The sequence below is a fragment of the Crocodylus siamensis genome, chromosome 3 (assembly GCF_052110815.1).
Source record: "Crocodylus siamensis isolate JL-2025a chromosome 3, ASM5211081v1, whole genome shotgun sequence".
NCBI lineage: Eukaryota > Metazoa > Chordata > Crocodylia > Crocodylidae > Crocodylus > Crocodylus siamensis.
The window spans coordinates 111,324,853-111,344,783 of record NC_143397.1 but is presented as its reverse complement, the minus strand read 5'-3'; the positions used below and the strand labels follow the sequence as shown (position 1 = coordinate 111,344,783).

At 43.5% G+C, this 19,931-nt stretch overlaps 1 protein-coding gene across 2 annotated transcripts in view; it reads right to left on the bottom strand.

Annotated features, from left to right (window-relative positions):
- TDRD7 (tudor domain containing 7) overlaps positions 1 to 19,931 on the bottom strand; it is a 104,499-nt gene that overhangs the window by 57,104 nt on the left and 27,464 nt on the right. For both annotated transcript variants that reach the window (XM_090038982.1, XM_090038983.1), the window contains exon 4: positions 15,057 to 15,270. In XM_090038982.1, the coding sequence (XP_089895108.1) occupies positions 15,057 to 15,270 (214 nt within the window). The remainder of the gene's footprint in view (positions 1 to 15,056; positions 15,271 to 19,931) is intronic.

Genomic DNA, 19,931 nt, shown 5'->3' with positions numbered 1-19,931 from the left:
TTTCTGTTTAAAAAAAATAAATAAATCACAAATTCTCCAACTGTAAAAACCCCAAATCCGCAATTAAAATGAAACGTGCACACACACGTGTACGTGTGTGTACACGTTTCTTTTTAATTGTGGATTTGGGGTTTTTAAAATCGGAGAATTTGTGATTTACTTATTTTTTAAGCAAAAAACATACATATATATACACACACACACACACACACATATATCAATTGAACACAATAGTTTTATTGATATATGTACAATTTTAAAGCAATTTGGAAGCTTACCAGTGCCTCAATCACTGCAACAAAATACATTCTAAGTGGCCATACATTTTGGTGTTTGATTGGGGGGGGAGTATCATGGAAAGTCAGAGCTCCCCCTGCCCCCTTAGCTCACCAGAATGCAGTAGGAACTGCTGTAGTGGAACAGAGTGTAGAGCCCAGCTCCCTCTCCCCCATGGGTGGCACGGTGAACAGTGAAGCTTGGGGGAGTGGGGGGATGTGGGCTGCCCCCTTGCCAGTCTTACCTGTGAGACCTGCTTTCCAGGCTGCACAGCAGCCAGGTGCACATGTACACACACACACTGGCACACGGCACCCTCTGCCTGACTGCCTTCCTCCTGCTCCCCCTAGACCCTTGAAGGCTGGAACTCTGCCAACCTGCAGAGAACTCTTTGCAAAAGTGGAAAATCTGTGCATTTCCTGGGTAAAAGGGACAATCTGTGTTTTTTTTCCCCGTTTTTCCATGGCAAACAGAAAACCAGGATCCATGGTCATTATGCTGGCCTGCTGTTTCCCTCTTTAACCTCATAGGCTATGGGGTACTAGTCCCCTTTGCTCCTTCTACTCTCCCCTTGCTTCTGCCTGCCCTGATGCCTTCTGGTTCTTGCTGGGGTACTGCCTGGCTTCTCTTCTGCCCCTTCTCTGCCAGACTGCACCTACCCAGAGCTAAACAATGGCCAGTAAGCTACCTGGTTATCACTGGGCTTCCAGTTATCACTGGGCTTATAGGTTAAATGATTGATGGTTTAACTTTTCACACCCTTAGCTACAAGCTGATAGAGAAGAGCTGCAGAAAGATCTCACACTAAGTAAGCAGGCTTAAGAAAATGGCAGAAAAACTTCAAAAAATGACCACAAGTGCAAGATAATGCACCTGTGGAAAAATAAACCTCAACTATATGTATACAATGCTTGGTTCTGGACTAGCTGTTATGACTCAGGAAAGAGACCCTGGAGTTGCTCTTGATAGTTTTCTAAAATATCAGGTCATTATCCAGCAGTGACCAAAATAAGCCAATAAAAATGTTGACCAACATTAAGAGGAAGACTGGAAGAAAGATTCAGAGCATCATGCCACTATATAAATCCACAGTGCATCCACATATCTGTGCAATTCTGGTTACCACATCATAAAAAGGATGTAGTAGAATTAGAAAAGGTACAGAAAAGGGCAAGCAAAGTGATCAGGAGCCTGGAGCAGTTACCATAACAGGATAGACTAAAAAAAGTCTCGGGTCTTCAGTTTGGAAAAGAGAAGGCTGAGAGGAACAGAGGTCTGTAAATGCACAAAGAATATCGACCAAGCAGTTCCCTGCAGCTAGCAAAGGATATGAAGGGTAATAAGAAGGGTTTCTACAAGCATGTCAGCAACAAGAAGAAGATCAAGTAAAGTGTGAGTCCCTTACTGAACAGGGGAGACAACCCAGTAACAGATGATGCAGGAAAGGCTAAAGTACTCAATGCCTTTACTTCAGTCTTCACAGGCAAGGTCACCTCCCAAACTATGGCACCTGGCAGCACAGTTTGGGGAGGAATTGAGCAGCCAGTGGTGAAAGAACAGGTTAGGGACTAGTTGGAAAAGATAGACATTTACTAGTCCATGGGGCCACATGAGATGGACCTGAAGGAGATGGCCAATGTAACTGCAGTTGCTGGTCATTATCTTTGAAAACCTGTGGCAATTGGGAAAGGTCCCAGACAACTGGAAAAGGGCAAATACAGGGTCCATCTATTAAAAAAAAAAAAAAGGAAGGAGGATCTGGAGAACTACAAACAGGTCAGCCTCACTTCAGTCCCTGCAAAATCATGAAGCAGATCCTCAAGGAATCCAAGCACATGGAAGAGACTATGATTAGGATAAATCAGCAAGGGCAAGTCAGTGGATGCGATATACCTTGACTTTAGTAAGGTTTTCAATATGGTCTCCTACAATATTCTTGCAAGCTAAAGGAGTATGGGTTGGATGAATGGACTATAAGGTGGATAGAAAACTGACAGGATCACCTGACTAGTAATCAATGGCTCAATGTCTAGCTGGCAGCTGGTATCATCAAGTGGAGTGCTCTACTCATTGGTTTTGTTCAATATCTTTATCAGCGACCTGGAAGATGGGATAGAGTGCACCCTCAGCAAGTCTGCAGATGACCAAATAAGGGGGAATTGTACTTATATTGGAGGGTAGGGCTACAATTCAGAGAGACTTCAACAAACTGGTGGATTGGACCAAAAGAAATCTCATGAGGTTCAATAAGAACTAGTGCACAGTCCTGCACTTAGGACGGAACAACCCCATGCAATGGTACAGGCTGGGGCCTGACTGACTGGCTAAGCACCAAAGGACGTTTACAGTGGACAATAAAGCTGAATATGAGCCAACTGTGCCCTTGTTGCAATGGTGGCTAACAACACACTGGGCTGCATTAGTAGGAATGTTATCATTGCTGAGTCTGCATCTGGAGCACCATTACCAGTTTTGGCCCTTCCCCCCCACTACAGAAAGGATGTGGACAAATTGCAGAGCCCAGTAGGAGGGAAAGAGAATGGTAAGAGGGCTGGGGCATAGGACTTCTGGGGAGAGGCTGAGGGAGCTGGGTTCATTTTGTCTGGAGAAAAGAAGACTAAGGGAGGATTTAAATGCAGCCTTCAACTACCTGATGCGTAGTTACAAAGAGGATTGAGCTAAACTGTTTTCAGTGCTGGTAGATGACAGAACAAGGAGCAAATGGTCTCAAGTTGCAGCAAAGGAAGTTTAGGAAAAGCTCTCTCACTAGAGGATAGTAGAGCACTGGAGCAGGCTACCCACACAAAACCTTGGCTGGAACGATATAGCTGAGGATGGTCCCGCTTTGAGCAGAGGGTTGGACTAAATGGCCTCTTGACATCCTTTCCAACCCTAATTTTCTGTGATTCTAAGTCAAAAGGGAACTGCTGTTCACCAGGCCCCAGAATACTAGAATTTGGGGGCACCCCTAAAATCAGTAGGCAATAAGTTTAAAGCCAACAAGAGAAAATACTTTTTTTTGTACTTAACATGTAGTTAACATATGGAATTTATTGCCACAGGAGGCGGTGGAGGCAGAACGCATAGCCAGGTTAAACAAAGGACTGGATAAATTCATATATGATACATCTATTAATGGTTATTGAACAGAATAGTTGGAAATGTTTCCTCTGACATCTCTAAACCAATAATGGTGAATGCCAGGATGGATACCAAGTAGGGGACAGATCGCTCTAGAGATGCCTGGTTCAATGCTCTTCCCCTCTAGCATCCACTTTTACCACTTTTGGAGACATAATACTGGGCTAGACGGACCAATGGTCTGACCCAGAATGGCACTTTTTATGTTCTTAAGTTATGCATTTTTGATGCTCCATTAGTAAAACAGATTATTGTGTGTTGGTGTCTCAATGAGTCCCAAGTCTAGTTTCCATCAATATAAAAGTTTGTGTGCTTTCAAATGATAGGGTTAGACTCTGAACTTCATATTTATTTCATTATAATTTAAAACTATGACAGGTTCTACCCATTCATTACTGAAATCACTTGGAAAATGTCCTTATATTATGACCTAGAAAAACTGGAGATTCACAGGGTGGGTATAGAACTGGCTGGAAAGAAGGCAGCATTGAGTAGTACTAAGAGAGAAAGTATTAGGCTGGAGAGAGTTTCTTTTTAGTGGAGTTTTTCAGGGATTCATCTTGGGTCTCTTTTTTATTAGTCACCTTGGCATTATAGGGCAAAAAAAAAGTACACTGATGAAATCTGCTATGAACAACTAAGTCAGTGGCATTATTGAGGTGGAAGAGAACTGGGACAAGAACTGGATGGCCTTGAAGACTGGCGAAGCAGACATGGGATAAGATAAGATTCAACAGTACCAAGAACAGTGATGAACTTTGGGACCAATAAGTTTATGTTATAAATTGGAAGCTTAACAGTAGAGGTGCACTGATACATCAGTCCAATATTGGATCAGCACCGATATAAAGAAAATTATCTATATTGGAAATCAGCCTGGTGTGACTGATAAATGGCCCGTACATGTGCACAGCCACAGCGCAGCACGTAGGCAGTGAGGAGCTGGTAAGTCTGGCATGGTGGAAGGGGAAGAAGAAGGGAAGCGTGCAGGGCAGGCAGATCAAGGCCCCCACGGAGAGAAGGGTGTGGGGTAGGGGTGTGGGACAGAGCTGTGGCTTATCCAGAGGGCAAGGAAAGAGAAGGGGGTGGCTCCCACCACTGCATGAAGTACATCCAGCGGCTTGTCCAGCAGCTCCCACCGCTGTTCCTGCCGCTCATCTGGGAGAACATATGGAGTGGGGGTTATGTGCCCCCAAATCTGTGTGTGGCGGTGGTGCTGAGAGGTGGGCTATGGGACAGAGCTACGGCGATTTTTGGGGTGGGTGCAGGCTCCCTCCCATAGCCCCCTCCCAGTGACACTGCCTGCCTGGCACCACCTCAGCTGCAGCCCATCCCACCCAGATCTGCAGTGCTGGGTCTTGTTTGGTGGGCCATGGACATGGCTCTGCCTGTGCCAGTCAAGCCAGGCTGCAGTCCTGTGTCATGCTGTGGGTGTACAAGTCGGGGGGGAGAGGGAGAGGAAGGGAACGGGACACTTGCCGCCCTCACACAACCTGTAGGGATGTCTATAGTCAGGTACCCCAGTTTGCCCACACACTGGAGGGCTGGGACCTGGGAGCAGTGGGTAAGAAGTGAAGGGCACCAGCGTATTTGCACTGCTCAGTGCCACAAAGCAGCAGCGGGGGATAACTGCAGCTGGACCCATATGCTGGTGAGCGAAGGGGGCAGGGGAAAGTTCTGATTTTCCATGATAAAAAAACCACAAAAAAAATCAAATGCAAAAATATATAGGTATCTAGAATTTATTTTATTTAATGATTGGAGGCACTGGTAGGGCTTCTAAATTACTTTAAAATAGTAAATGTATTGTCTCTGTGTCAGTTTAATACAACGTTTAATTTGATATACTTACAATTTTAAAGCAATTTAGAAGCCTTACCAGTGCCTTCCTGTCTCTATCTAGGTGTTTCATTTTAATCATGCAAAAATGTAGATTTGGGGGCAGGCGATGTTAAAAAAAATCAGAGCATATTGGATTTTTTAAACGCAGAAAACCAGAATCCCCTATGATAAGGCTCCAAACCCAAACCTATCCAGATAGCTATGACATAGAACCCAAGGTACTCTACTTCCTAACTGAGTGGTCAAGCACTAAGCCAGGAGCCGAATTAGGAGTGCAGGAGCAGTCTGCAGGCTAGATGAGGCTCATGGACTGGTCTCATGCACTCACGCTAGGTGCGACAGATACCTAGCATAGGACATTTCAACCCAAATAAATCATGTTTGGTAATGTTTTGAGACGAGTTTTCCAAACACTTATCATTAAGTAACAGGCAGCCCTAATAGACAGTGCTACTAGTGTTGCCTTGTTTTTGTATAATTGTACAATTATATAAAAAAAACCCAAAGGGGATAGAAGCAACTGTGACAACTACAGAGGTATCTTGCTGTTGAACATGTCAGAAAAAAAGTCCTCACTTGCATCATGCTCCCTCGGCTGCAATCTCTAGCTGAAAGAATCTATCTTGAAGTCAATGCGGTTTTCACTCAGAACGTTCTGCCACTGATATATTTTCGGCCAAGCAACTGCAAGAGAAGTGTAGAGAAAAAAGGAATACCAGCGTACATTGCCTTCACTGATCTGACAAAGGCCTTCAATACGGTCATTGTTCTGAAGAAACTGGGCTGTTGTGTCCTCCCCTCCCCACCCCCCAAAACTGTTGAACATCATTTGCTCACTACATCAAGGTAAGGGAAACCGTAGTGTATGAAAATAAAGGATCAGTCTCTGACATCAACAACAGGGTGAACCAGCGGCGCATCCTGGCCCTCATGCTCTTCAACATCTACTTTGCATTCCTACTTCTTCATGCATTCAAGGACAGCAATGATGGCATTCATCTTTGAACCAGAGTAGATGGAGACCTGTTCAACACTGCAAGGTGTAAGAGCAAACAAAAACAAGGTGAAAGAGCTGGTTCCGAGAAATTTCTTACTTCTGGATGATGCAGCTGTCCACAGTGAATCTTCCCTGCAAAATTTCTTGGGCAGATTTTCTGTGTCTCACAAGAGCTTCAGGCTGATAATTAGTCTTAAGAAGACTCATATATTAAAGGGTGGAAAAAATAGTGCCTGACCCTACTCTGGTGGGTAAATCTCTTGGCATTGTTACCAGTTTTTGCTACTTGGGTTCTACAATCAACAGAAATCTTGACCTTCAGACTGAACTAACAAAATCAGAAGATCAGCTAAGATTTTTGGGCTATTCTAGAAACATACAAGGAAAAAACTAAGGCAAAAATCCAAATCTACAAGATTTGCATGCTATCATCCCTGTTTTATGGTTCAGGCACATGGACTACATATGCTAGGCACATCAAGAGACTAAACAGCTTCCCCATAAAATGCCAGTGCAAAATCCTGAAAATAAAAGTGGGAAGACAAAATGCCAAAACAAAGGAGCTAGAGCATGTAGGACTGACACGCACAGAAACCATTATCAGGAGGAAGTTGAGAATGCTCTGCCACATCAGAAAAAAGTGGGAGGAGACCATATTCCCAAGAATATTTTGTGCAGTAAGATTCGAGACAGGTGTAGAAAGCAAGGTCACCATTTATGGCATTACAATGTGTGCAAAGATGATATGAAGTCATTCAACTTCAATGGAGAAAGCTAGGAGGAGTGTGCAGAGTCCTGTCCAATTTGGAAGGAACATGTGGTACTGGGTGCAACTCAGCATGCATCAGGTCTGATCCAGAGGATGGGTGCAAAGTGAGAATGGAGGAAGCAGCATGCTGTAGTCTTGGACTCCAACTCAGACAACACATGGATCTGTGAAACTTTCAATAAGCTGTGTCACTCTAAAATTGGGCTGGTCAGCCACAAACAGATTCAACAGGCACCTGGCTAAACCTCTTAATGCATACATCATGATCCAGTGGATTGACAGCTCTCTATATACTAGCCTTGCAACAAAAATACTCCGCTTCATAGTCACATAGGGTGTCTATACACAAGCAGGGAGGCTGCTCCGACATGCTGTAATTCCAACGTATTGGAGCAGGCTATTAAAATTGAGACTGCTGGAACATGGCAATTACTGCACTCCAGCAGCCTCCTGCATCTCATATATCAGTACCCCCATGTTTCAAAATGGTAGCGGGGCACCTTATCTAAAGCTCATTCAACAAGCTTTATCTGAAGTGCCCCCACTGCCATTTTGAAGCATGGAGACACTGATACACAAGATGCTTCAGGCGCTTTAAACAGAGATGCCCTCAGAGCCTCTCTAATTAATGGAATTAAACAGGTCGAACATTGATATTGCATCCCTGCAAGATGTACCCCCGGCTTCAACTAGCTCCTAAGGACAAAAACACTACACACTCTTCTGGCAAAAGAAAGCTCCCAAAGATACACATGTATAAGGAATAGGCTTTGCTGTTAGAAACAATCTTTTCAGAACAACTGAGGATCCACTGAATGGTTCTGAAAGAATTCTTAATCAAGACACTGTACCAACAATTATTGACTATAACTACAAAAAAATTCCATCTGCATTTGACACTGGAAACAGAGGCATGTATGATGGAATCAAGGCAGTGATAGGTCTGACTGCAAAGATATCAGTTTAATTAAAGACAGACAGACAGCAAAAATATAGTAGACTGAAAGATGGAAAGATGGGTAGAATCTTATCTTGAATTCTGTTCAAGAGAAAGTGATGTTACTGACACAGGCCTTAACTATTAGGTCTGTCTGTTCTTGAAGAGCTTGATGATATTCCAACTGTTGAGGAGTCAAGTAAAGCCACAGACAAATATGGCCAGTGGCAGGGCCCTAGGAAAAAGCAGCATTCCCCAAAAAATGAAGGTGCCAGACACCTAATGGACACATCCTAAAAGGATGGGGATCATTTGGTTAAGCAAGTGGGCAAGCTGATAGGAGATAACAAAAGAGACTTTCAAACAGCTTTTGTTGGGCCTCAGTTAATTCAAGTCAGCAGGGCTACATGAGCTTCAATCTCAGGGTACTGAAGGAACTAGGAGAGGAAACCTTGGAGCCTCTGGCAACGATCTTTGTGAAGTCATGGGAGACAGGGCAGGTACCAGAGGACTGGAAAAAGGGTCGACATAGTGTCCCCCCACCCCTTTTTTTTTTTTTTTTTAAAAAGAGGAGGACCTGGAGAACTAGATTGGTTAGCCTTATTCCAATACCTGGGAAGTGACTGGAGCATATCCTAGAGGAAGGCCATTCACAGAGACCTGGAGGAAGAAAGGCTGATTGCAAGCAGCCAACATGGATTTATGACAAACAAATCATATCAAACCTGATCTCCTTCTCTGACAAGTTAACTACTTGGGTACAGTAAGGGAATGCTATGGATATAGTGTATCTGGATTTCAGCAAGGCTTTTGATAAGGTCCCACATGACCTTCTCAAACAAACTGGAGAAGTGTGGTATGGACAGAAGTACAAGATGAATAGATAACTGGCTTAATATCTGCAAGCAACAGTTCCATGGCAGAATGGAAGGAAGTTTCAAGTTGAGTTCCACAGGAGTCTGTCCTCAGCCCAGTGCTGTTCAACATGTTTATTAACGATTTAGATGCTGGCATGGAAAGCTTCCTGAGCAAGTTTGTGGACAACATGAAACCAGGAAGGACTGCAAACATGGAGGATGCAAGAGCAATTCAGAAGGATCAACAGATTGGAAAGCTGCACTAAGCCCAACAGAATGAAGTTCAATGCAGACATATCCAAGGTACTACACATAGGAAGGAATAATCAAATACAAATACAAAATGAGGGGCACATGGCTGGATGGCAGCCCTATGGAAAAGAACCTGGGAGCCTGGTAGACCACAGACTCAATAAGTCTGCAGCATGATACAGCCACAGAAAAGATAAATGCAGTTTTGGGCTGCACTGACAAAAGTATTAGATGATACTGCCTCTACATGGCACTGGTTAGATTTCATTTGAAGTACTGCGTGCAGTTCAGGGTTCCACATTAAAAAGGATGTGGACAAATTAGAGAGGGTCCAGAGGCAACCATTAAAAAAAGCCAAAAACTAATGAGCTTGGAAACCAGGTCATATGAGGAGAGGTGAAGGAGCTAGGCCTGTTCAACTTGCAAAAGGTGCTTAAGAGGGGATATGACAGCAGTCTTCAAATACTTGAAGGGCTGCCATAAAGCAGGGGTAGAACACTTTTTCTCTCTTGCTGCAGAGAGGAGGACACAGACTAGTGGCCTGAAACTACAAAGTAAGGTTTTAAATTGGATAGCAGGAAAAATGTATTTACCATTACAACAGTGAGGCAGTGGAATAGACTGCCTAGGGAAGTTGCGGACTCTTAAGCTGGGAGAGCTTGAGAGTGGACAGCCACTGGTCAGGGATGATTTAGGCATACTTATGTCTACATTCCACCATTTTTCATGCTTCTGGGCTTTGCTAGTTGCCCCTGCCCCCCCACCACTTCTTCTGCAGTATATGCCTGGGTGTTTTTAAGCGTCCCTCAAAGGCACTGGGTGTGACTATAGCCAAGGCTGGGGATTTTGGCTAGGGTGTACCAAAGCTTGTGCTGGGATGAGAGGTAGAGATTCCTGGCTAGAGGGTCTTGCCCCTCTGTTCAGGGTCAGATTAAATCGCCATATTTGGGATCAGGAAGGAATTTTACCCTGTGGTCAGACTGGTACAGACTGCGGGGGGTTTGCTTTCCTCTGTAGTGGAGGGTGTGGCCCCTTGAGTATACACTGACAACTTTTTACAGAAGCAAGACACTGGCTGCCAGTTTCCCTGCTTTATCTGTGATGGGTTAGGGTGTTAGTTTTATGTTGTGATAGGGTTGAGAGCAGTTTTATTTATATTATAATTACATGGGATGGCTTGGATAGGGTTGATCTTACCTTAGACAGGGGGCTGAACTAGATGACCTCTGGAGGTCCCTTCCAGTCCTACTTCTCCATGACTAAGTGTGGGAGACTTGTGTTTCTTTCTAACAGCAAGAAGCTCATATAGGTGGGGCAGTTGGGACTGCACCATAAGATACAAGAGATGCCAATATAGTCACTCTGTAGAAGAACAAAAAGGGAACCACAGCAACTGTAACAAATAATCATAGTATTTTGCTACTAGGCATTGTTTGCTTTGGGGGTGCTCAGAAGACTTGAGAAGCTTGCTGAGAGTGTTTACTAAGTCACAGGCTGGACTTACATGAGATGCTGACTGAGCAGTTGTTACTGAACAGTCATTTAGTACCTTGCATAGACAAGTACTAAACGACTGTGCAGCAACTGGCATTACTGTGCAGCAGCATCCCCACATGGCTTCTTGGTGATCCTGACTGTGCAGCAGTGTCACATCACGCTTTGTGCTGCGTAGAGCTACAGCACGGTCAGTGTCTCGTATGGACATAGCCACAGTGTGGCTTCAGAGTGAGTAGGTCTGTTGCAGATATGATCTTTTTACTCCAAAAAATCTGAGAAAAACTTATAGGGAACAAAGGAGACCTCTCTGTAAATGGCCCTCATTGACCTGACCAAGGCCTTTAACCTTGTCAGCAATAAAGGCCTTTTCAAATTATTGTAAGAGATTGGATGTCTACTAAGGATGTGTAAGGTTATCACTATTAGTGCAGTGATAACCAGTTAGCTTACCAGTTGTTGTTTAGCAGTGTGGCAGGGAAGGGGGTGGGGTAGAAGGGAAGAGAAACTGTGGTGCACAAGCAATAGACAGAAGGCAGCAGGGCAGACAGGAGGGAGGAGCGAGGAGGGACAAGGGGGACTAGTACCCACAGCCTAAGAGGAAAACACAAAGCAGCTTAACTCATCATCAATTAAGCAATTAGCTGCTCCTTCACAGATACTCCCACCATCCTGGCTCAGGGCTTCTTGTCCATCTTGCCTTCAAAACCTCATGAGTCACTTTGAGTATGTCTGCCAAAAGTTTGGTCTTCCAAAGCAGCATCAAGACCAAAAACAAGAAAAGTGGTTTTCAGCTGTTTTCATTTGCAGACCCCTAAACAATAATTGAATGGAGGTGCAGACACCTTTGAATAGCAAGTGTGGGTATTCACACACTTTGATTGATCATAGTCATCTTTTGTGGACCCCTTAAGTCTGCAGACCCCACAGGGATCCACAGATTGCAGATTGAAAACCACTGGGCTAGAACACCGATTCACTGGCAAATCAAAATAGGCAAAAATATGTTGGATGCTGTAATTAAGTTTATATACCTTAGTTCCATTGTTACCAACAATATGTCACTTGAGGCTGAACTGAATGCCTACTGTTTTGCCAATACAGGTGTCATGAGCATGCAGACACATGGAACACACTAACTGTTAAGACCATGGTCAAAGTATACCATGCTTACACCATCAACACTTGTGTGGCAGCACATCCTGCATACACTATTCAATAAAAGCACCTCAACAGCTTTCACTTATGCTACCTAGCAATTATCTGACAGTACAGAATTGCCTACACTGAGGTATTAGAATATGCCAAATTTCTAAGCATTCATTCTCTTTCTCCTCAGTTGGTGTTGACTTGGATGGCTTGGTCATGTGGAAAATGAATTCTCCAAGGATTTCTTGCATGAATAACTCTTTACAGGAAAGACCATGGAGGCATTATATCTCCATTTCAAAGATGTTCTCAAGAGATATGAAAGCAATGAACATTAAGCCAAATGACTGGGAAAAGATTATGGAGGATCAAAGCATTTGGAAACAGTCTATTAAATATGGAATGAAGGCTTTTGAGGAAAGAAGAGCCAAATGTGCAGAAGAAAAGAAATCTCAGGAAGAACCCTAAACCACGTTAGACTGTTAGATACAAATTTCACATACCGTAAATGCAGAAGAAACTGTCACAAGAATTGGCCTCTATATATCTGCCATAAAACTGCCACACTCACAGATAATGTCTTGGTGCAAATCTACTGTCTTGCAAGACAAACAGATTTACCTATACAATACCTATACTTTAGATGCATGAACCTGGGGGCCTGTACTGCTCTTAAAGCAAGAGTCAGAATTAAATAAACCCCATTATTTCAAGAGTGAAATTTAACTTGCTGCTAGTTTCTCACTCTGGTCTCCCAACACTCCCTGACACCCACTGTTGTCGAACAGAATGTTCTGATTGTTCCCTTCAGGTTTTTGAAAAAAGAGTTAATACATGAGAGATTAAACTGTCATACTGATATGTATCAACAACAGCTATGCCTTAGGGGAAGTAGCAGACAGCTCACATCTTGTTTCAAATATTTGCTATATTTTAACTAATCACAATGATAATACATGGAGTATTATCGAGATAAAGCAAAGCTATTCGGAAACTTAGCCCAATCACAATGATGGAACAAGGACATTATCTGCATCATCATTTGATGACTCAGTGCATCAATAAGCAATACATAAAGAGAAATGATGGTGCAGCAATTCTGTTAGCCAAGCTGGATTTTAGAACCAAAGAACGAAAACATGTGTAATGCTAAACCAGCAAAACAGCATCTAAAGCCCTTATCTGAATTCATCCAGACCCAGCAAGTCAGATGCTGCATTCAAGGGTGAAAAGAGCTAAGCAAAAAACACCTTTTGCTGTTTAAAATATAGAAGCTTTCTGTTAAAGTTGCTTTCTTTGATTTTTTTAATTGCTTGTTATGTTAGAATAACTTTGAAAATTGACAATTATTCTCTAGTGTTCTGCTAACTCCCTCAACAGCAGAACCAAACATAGCTTTCTACCAAGAGAATCAAAAGCCAGTCATCATTGGGAGTATAGCACCAGACTGTCAAAACAGAGTTCTGGACAAAGGATAGTTACATGATAGATTTGTAACAGGAGAATGAAAGATCAACATCTAAACTTGCTATTTTTTTTCAGTTGTGTGCCTCATTAAAGTGATGTTTAAAGAAAGACTATTAAAAAAAAATCTATATTTCTCTGTGCTCTATGTACTGATGTCCACATACCAAGGAAAATACCAGTTGTCAGACTTCAATGCATAGGTGCTAAGGACCCTGGCCCCCTTGGGAAGAAGGCTGTCATTTGAAATGCATAAGGCTTTCCACATGTCCATCACAGGGCTCCTCCCCAGCAAAAATAAAATTGGTGCCTATGCTTCAATGTGTACCAATTCAGTGGATTATGGAGGATTTACAATAAAGTATTACAATACCTTAATCTTTTGATATACATTTCCATTTTTATCCCAAAGATTACTTCCTTGCATTAAACAGAAACTAGAGATTGTGCATATCATATTGAATATTAGCACTGAACTAGTCAACATCCTATAAGAGGAGCGATAATGATCCAAAAAGAAAAGACAACATTAACTTTCAAACCAACCATTAGAGGTTCTAACTTCAGGTGGAGATGCAAAAGCTGCTGTGAATTCAGTAGTAGCTACAAGAAGATTAGTCCTGGACGCTGCCCCTACTGTTTGCTTGCTTGCCAAGAGAAGCAGCAGCCATTTTGCAGCTGCAACCTCTCCAAGAAAGCCACCTCTGGGCCATAACTGTCAAAAATTTTTCTTTCCTAAAATCTGCCTTTCAAAAAAACAAGGTGCACACCTTATTTAGAAGTATGCAGTATACAAGAAAATACCACAAATAAAAAGACAGTTTACTTTATCTTAGTACAATGTTTTCACCTGGATCTACTTGCATTTTCAGATCTTAAACCAACATATTCTGTTCCTTTCAATTGTGTGTAAAACACCCATAGCAAAGCATAAACAAAAGAAAATTAAGACTTCTAAACTACATACATCAGGGATGTCAAAGACAGCTGACCCTGTGGGTTAGATGAGTGATACAGTATCAGTTCATGGGCTGGATCAGGCCCACAGACTGGCCCTGCAAGCTGGATCCAGTGCATGTCCTGGAACGGGTGCTATGTGTAACACATTCCCCCAGAACACCTACTCTAGGATGACACTACGTGTGGTGCCTGTTTCAAACAGGTCTGCTCCATGCGGAATCCAACATGTGTCCCAAAACAGTTGGAATGCATCTTGTATATCATTGTGCCGGTGTCACCCACTTTGGGATCATTCCACCCCTCTCCTTCACATGCGCTGAATCCAGCATGGAGTGGACACACAGTCCCCAAATGGTCGGAGCAGGTGCCATAAGCAATGTGGTCCCAGAGCAGGCACCACATGCAATGCATGCAGGACAACTCCACGACCTATTGGCAGCGCTGGGAGCCGGATAAAATGGCACCAAGGGCTGTATCCCTGGCATACACTGAATAAAGCAGCTAGAGTGCAAATAAGTGACACCTGGAAGGTGGTGGTTTAGGTTTTATTTCTGGTTTTGCTGCTGCCACCCAAGTGATCTTATGCAAGTTAAAACTTGTGCATGTCTGCATCTATAGCTGTAGACAGTGGTACAGCTAAACCATTTTTGTAGCAACATTGATAACTATATATGAAATCACCACATGAATGTTGGTCTGTAAATTTATGTACCATGTCTATTCTTGGGGAAAAAAAGTTTCCCTTTCTAACAGTACAAAATTTACCCTCAGAGTACTACAAAACAAATATAGCCATTCAAAGGGTGCCACTCCAGAAGTAGGGAAGTCAGGGTTCCTCACTCAGACAGACCCAACAGATCAATAATCCTTTTGTCCTGCATGTTTTAACCACCATGCTACATATGCACACATACAGACCTGTTTATCATTGTCACATGTCTCTGCATTGGAGCCTCTTTGGATGGTCCACTTCCAACTATTGAGGGCAAAACACATGGAAATGTCTCCATGCTGGGTTTAGCAATTCCATATGAACTCCCTCTGCTTCTCTGCACAGGAGGTATAGGTCTTCTGCTGCCTTCATCTGGTATAATCATTAACCCCGGCTGCCTCAAAGTTCCTTTTGGCTTTCCTATAAAATAAAGACATAGTAAGAATTGCCATTTAGTGGTTCACACCATGGTTGCATCTAGCCCAGTATCCTGTGTCACACAGGGGTAAAGAGTGGCTGCTGAAAGGGAAAGTGAACAGGGTATCACCAGGGATTTTTCTAGTGTTTCTCTCCCACTTAAAACCTCCAGAATTTAAGGTCTAGGAAGTTCTGATTTAGAAGCTGTACGTTTAACTGACATGCTACTGATGCATCTAAGAATTTGTCCAATTCCTTTTTGAATTTGGCTAAATGTCAGCTTTCACATCTTGTGGTAATGAATTGTACACTTTAGTAACACACTATGAAAAAGACCTTCCTTTGTTAGTTTTAAATTTAGTACCTACTAGTTTAATTTTTGTGGCCCCTAGGTCTTGTATGCTGAAAAAGTAAATAAAATCCTCTTTACTTTCAGTTCGCTATATAACGGTTTACAAAGCATCCCTTTTCTACAGACAGAGACAGATGGTGGAGCACCGTTGGATAGACCTAGCATCTTTAGTCTCTCATCATACGGAAGCCCCTCCATTCCATTAGTCATCCTTGTTGCCCTTTTCTGTACCTTCTCTAGTTCCTCTTTATCCCCTTTTGAGGTGTGGTGGCCAGAACAGAGCACAGTTCAAGTTGTGGATACACCATGTCTTTATAAAGGGGCATAATGACACTTTCTATTTTGTTCACAATTCCCCTCTTAATAATCCTAAACATTGTTTGCCTTTGATGGCTGCGTAGCAAACTGCCCATAATGACTCCCAGATCTTTTTCTTGTGTGGTGACAGCTAATGTAGAGCCCATCACAGTATAGTTTGGGTTATTTTTGCCCATGTGCATCACCTGATACTTAGCTACACTGAACTTAATTTGCCATTTAATTGCCCAACTGTTCCACATCCTTCTGTAGCTCCTCATAGCCCACCTTGGTCTTTACCACTTTGAATAATTTTGTACCATCTGCACCTGTCTACCTCACTACTCACCCCCTTTGCCAAATCATTTATGAATGTTAAACAGCACTGGTCCCAACACAGAACCCTAGGGTACTCTGCTGTTTACTTCTTTTTATCCCCAAAACTGACCATTTATATTTCACTCTTTGGCTTTTTTTAAACTTTAAAACCAATTTCTAACCCATGAGTGGACCTTCCCTGTAATCCCATGACCACCTAACTTCAGTAACAGCCTCTGCAGGGGGGGACCTTGTCAAAGGTTTTTTGGACATTCAAATAGACTATGTCAGCTGGAACATCTTAAGCCACCTGCTTCTTGATACCCTCCAAGAACTCCAGTAGTTTGGTGAAGCACGATTTCCCTTTGACAGCCATGCCAATTCCTTCCCAGCAATTCACATTCATCCACAACAACTCTTTCTTTGTTCCTACTAGTTTTCCTGAAACAGAAGTTAGAATCACTGGGCTGTAGTTCCCTGCATCCCCTCTAGGGTCTTTTTTAAATATGAGAGTCACACTAGCAACCCTCCAGTCCTCTAGTACCAAGGCTGTTTAGTGATAGGCTGCCTACTACAGGTAAGAGTTCGGCAACTTCTTATTTAGGATTCTGAAAGACCCTAGGGTGAATGCCATCTGGTCCTGGTGATTTGCTACTGTTTAGTTTATCAATTTCCTTTACAATATTATCTACTGAAACATCAGTTCAGGTTAGCTCCACTGACTTGTCCCTAAAGAGGAGTGGATCTGGTTGGGGAATCTCCCTAACATCTTCTACAGTGAAGACAAATGCAAAAAATGCATTTACTTTTCTCAGCAATGGCTGTCATTCTTTAGCACCCCTTTTCCACCCTGATCACCCAAAGCCCCAACTGACTTCTTGGCAGGTTTCTGGCTTCTAACAATTACAGAAATGTTATCGTTACTCCTCACATTCTCTTAACTTGTCTGGTTACACTTTTACATTTGATTTGCCAGCTTATTCTTATTTATTTTCTTCATTAGGATTGGACTTACATAGGCAATAAACAGGAAAAAGGCTTCTTTCAAAAAGATGAACTCTGCCATTAAACCACACTGGCTTTCTTTTGGTCTGCATGCCTGTTTTTGTTTGAGATATGCATTTGCTCTCTCTCTCCAATACAGTGTTCTCAAACTGTTCCCATGCTGCTTGCAAGTTCTTGGGACCCCATTTAACTTCCATCTAAGCAGCTTCCTCACTTTGTGTAGTCTCTCTTTTTAAAGTTAAAGAGCTACTACAGGTTTCCCTCACCAACCATGGTTTTGAGTATCCATGCTTCAGAGAAAAGGAGGGGGTACAGTCTGAAAATACTTCACCATGACCTCCCTGGCCCTGCTCATGTCTCTCACTCCCCCTCTTCCCCCTGCCCCACAGCCTTGCTGGTGCCCCTCATCCCTCACCCACAGGCTCTGCTCCCCCAGCCCTGCTGGTTTTGCCAACCAGTTTTGCTAACCACAGGAACTTTCAGGAACCTAACCCCTGTGGTTGGCAAGGGAAACCTGTACTGTAGATTTTCTTTTCTCCACTCCCACCTAGATGTCAAACCCAACTGCACTGTAGTCACTACTGCAGAGCAGCTCAGTAACACTTAACCCTTTCTACCAAATCCTGTGCACTACTTAGGTCTAGAGGTCAATAATAGCCTTTCCTCTTGTAGGTTTGAGGACTAAATCTCGAGAAACTCTATTTATTATAACATCAAGAAATATGATCTCTGCATTATAGCCTGATGTTTGACTGACCCAGTCTATTTGTGACTATTTGGAATCGCCCATTATTATTGTATTTTCTGCCTTTGCAGCCCCTCTCAAACCCCTTAGCATTTCTAGCTTGCTGATGCCATCCTGGTCGGGAGGAGGAACAATGGGATTGGGACAATCAATAGTATATCCTGAAACATACTTCCCCACTCCCCATCCCCATTCAAACATGGAGTTTCTATCCACAGAGATTCTATGGTACCTCACCAATTGGAAAAAAACACCCCACGCCCCCACAAAAAAGGACAAAAAGCCTACTCTATTTGATTTGATGCAGCTGTTGATGCAGGATGCCACTCCCGCCAGTATAACCTATTCTATCATTCCACTGATTCTCCTCATACCACTATGTTTCCAAGATACCTATGATGTCAATATTATTTATAAGCTAAGTATTCAGGTTCCCCCCATCATGGATCTTCTAGCATGTCTACAGCCACTTATATTTTTTTGCTACCTTGTTGGCTTTGAGGCATTTTCTTTTCTTTTTTTAAGAAGATGGTAAAGGTATTTATTTGTGCTGGTCTCTGCCTTTCACCCAAGTACTTCCTTCCTGTTTCCTATCCCTTATGCCAGAGGCTGTCAACCAGGGGTACTTTGAAAGGTCCCAGGGACAGGCAGCACTTGGGGATCAAACACCAGCTGAGTCCTTCACTAGGTCAAAGCTCATGGGAGAAGACAGAGTGGGGAGGAAAGTGACTCTGCCAGGGGAAGGCCTTCTATTGCTGGCCCCTGATTGGACTGAGGCTCTCAGCCCTCTGTTGGACCATCCCACCTACATAAAGGCTTCCTGTTCCCTGGACAAGCTGACTGGACAACAAAACTCCTGCTGTCCATGTACTGCTCTGCTGTTTCCCTGCTTTTGCACCCTGACTCTAGATGATGTTGCTGACCCTGTTCAGACGACGATCTCTGCCTCGCATCTTGTACTGATGGAACTTGGTTCTCATAGGTATCCAACCTGACCCTGTTCTGTCTCATGTTTTGGCCCTGGGTTGGACTCTAACCCTTGGCCACCGCTCAGACCTCAGCTAACAGCTTGTGCAAACCACCAGCTGAACTGCCTCTACCTTGGTATGTGACCCCATCCAATAAAAATCCTTACCTGATCTGCTACTAAAACTATGCAACCAACCCAATCTGCCACAGGCAAAGAAGGGGAACAAATACTTAAAACAGTTAAGTATAGAACTATTTAAAATTAGTTACAAGATCAATTAAGATTCCCGTGAGTCTTAATATTAAGTTACTAATGTTTCTTGAATTTTTAAATATACATAAGCTAATGTGACATGGGTTTAAGATGCTTGTATAACACCTGAGTAAGATGCTAAAGATTTTGCCAAAACATGTGTAAACAAAGAACCCCTAAAAATTTAGAAAAATAATATTTGTCTGCCCCTGGCTGCCTGTCAAAGATGACAGGGTATCCAGCAGCAGCAGGACCCACCAGCCCAGCCCCACCCCTTCCCCAGCTGGTTGCCTCTGCCTAGCAGAGGCTTCAGGCCTGGAACCCTAGGGAGGTTCTCTACCTCCCTCCACCAGAAAGAGAAACTCATTTAAGAACAGGGCAGCAGGGGAGGACTGCAGGTGATTACCCGAATCCTCAGGGCTAGGCCAGGCTGGCTCCTGCAGAGTCCTGTGGACCCGACCATACAGCTGGGACCCATGTGGTGCCAAAGTGGCGAGCACAAAAGCAGACAAATGGCAGCAAGCAGGTGGTGGGGGCAAGAATGTGGTAATAACTGGGTGCGAGTGCAAGGCCCATGCCAGTGCCAGCCAGGGCCCACAGCAGGACAGCAGGAGTGCAGGGCAGGGCTGGAAGGGGCTCTATAGAGCCAGGCTCAGCTGCACCAGCAGGGAGAGTGGGGAGCTGATCTGGCTCCACAGAGCCCCTGGTCAGACTAGGCCCCATGA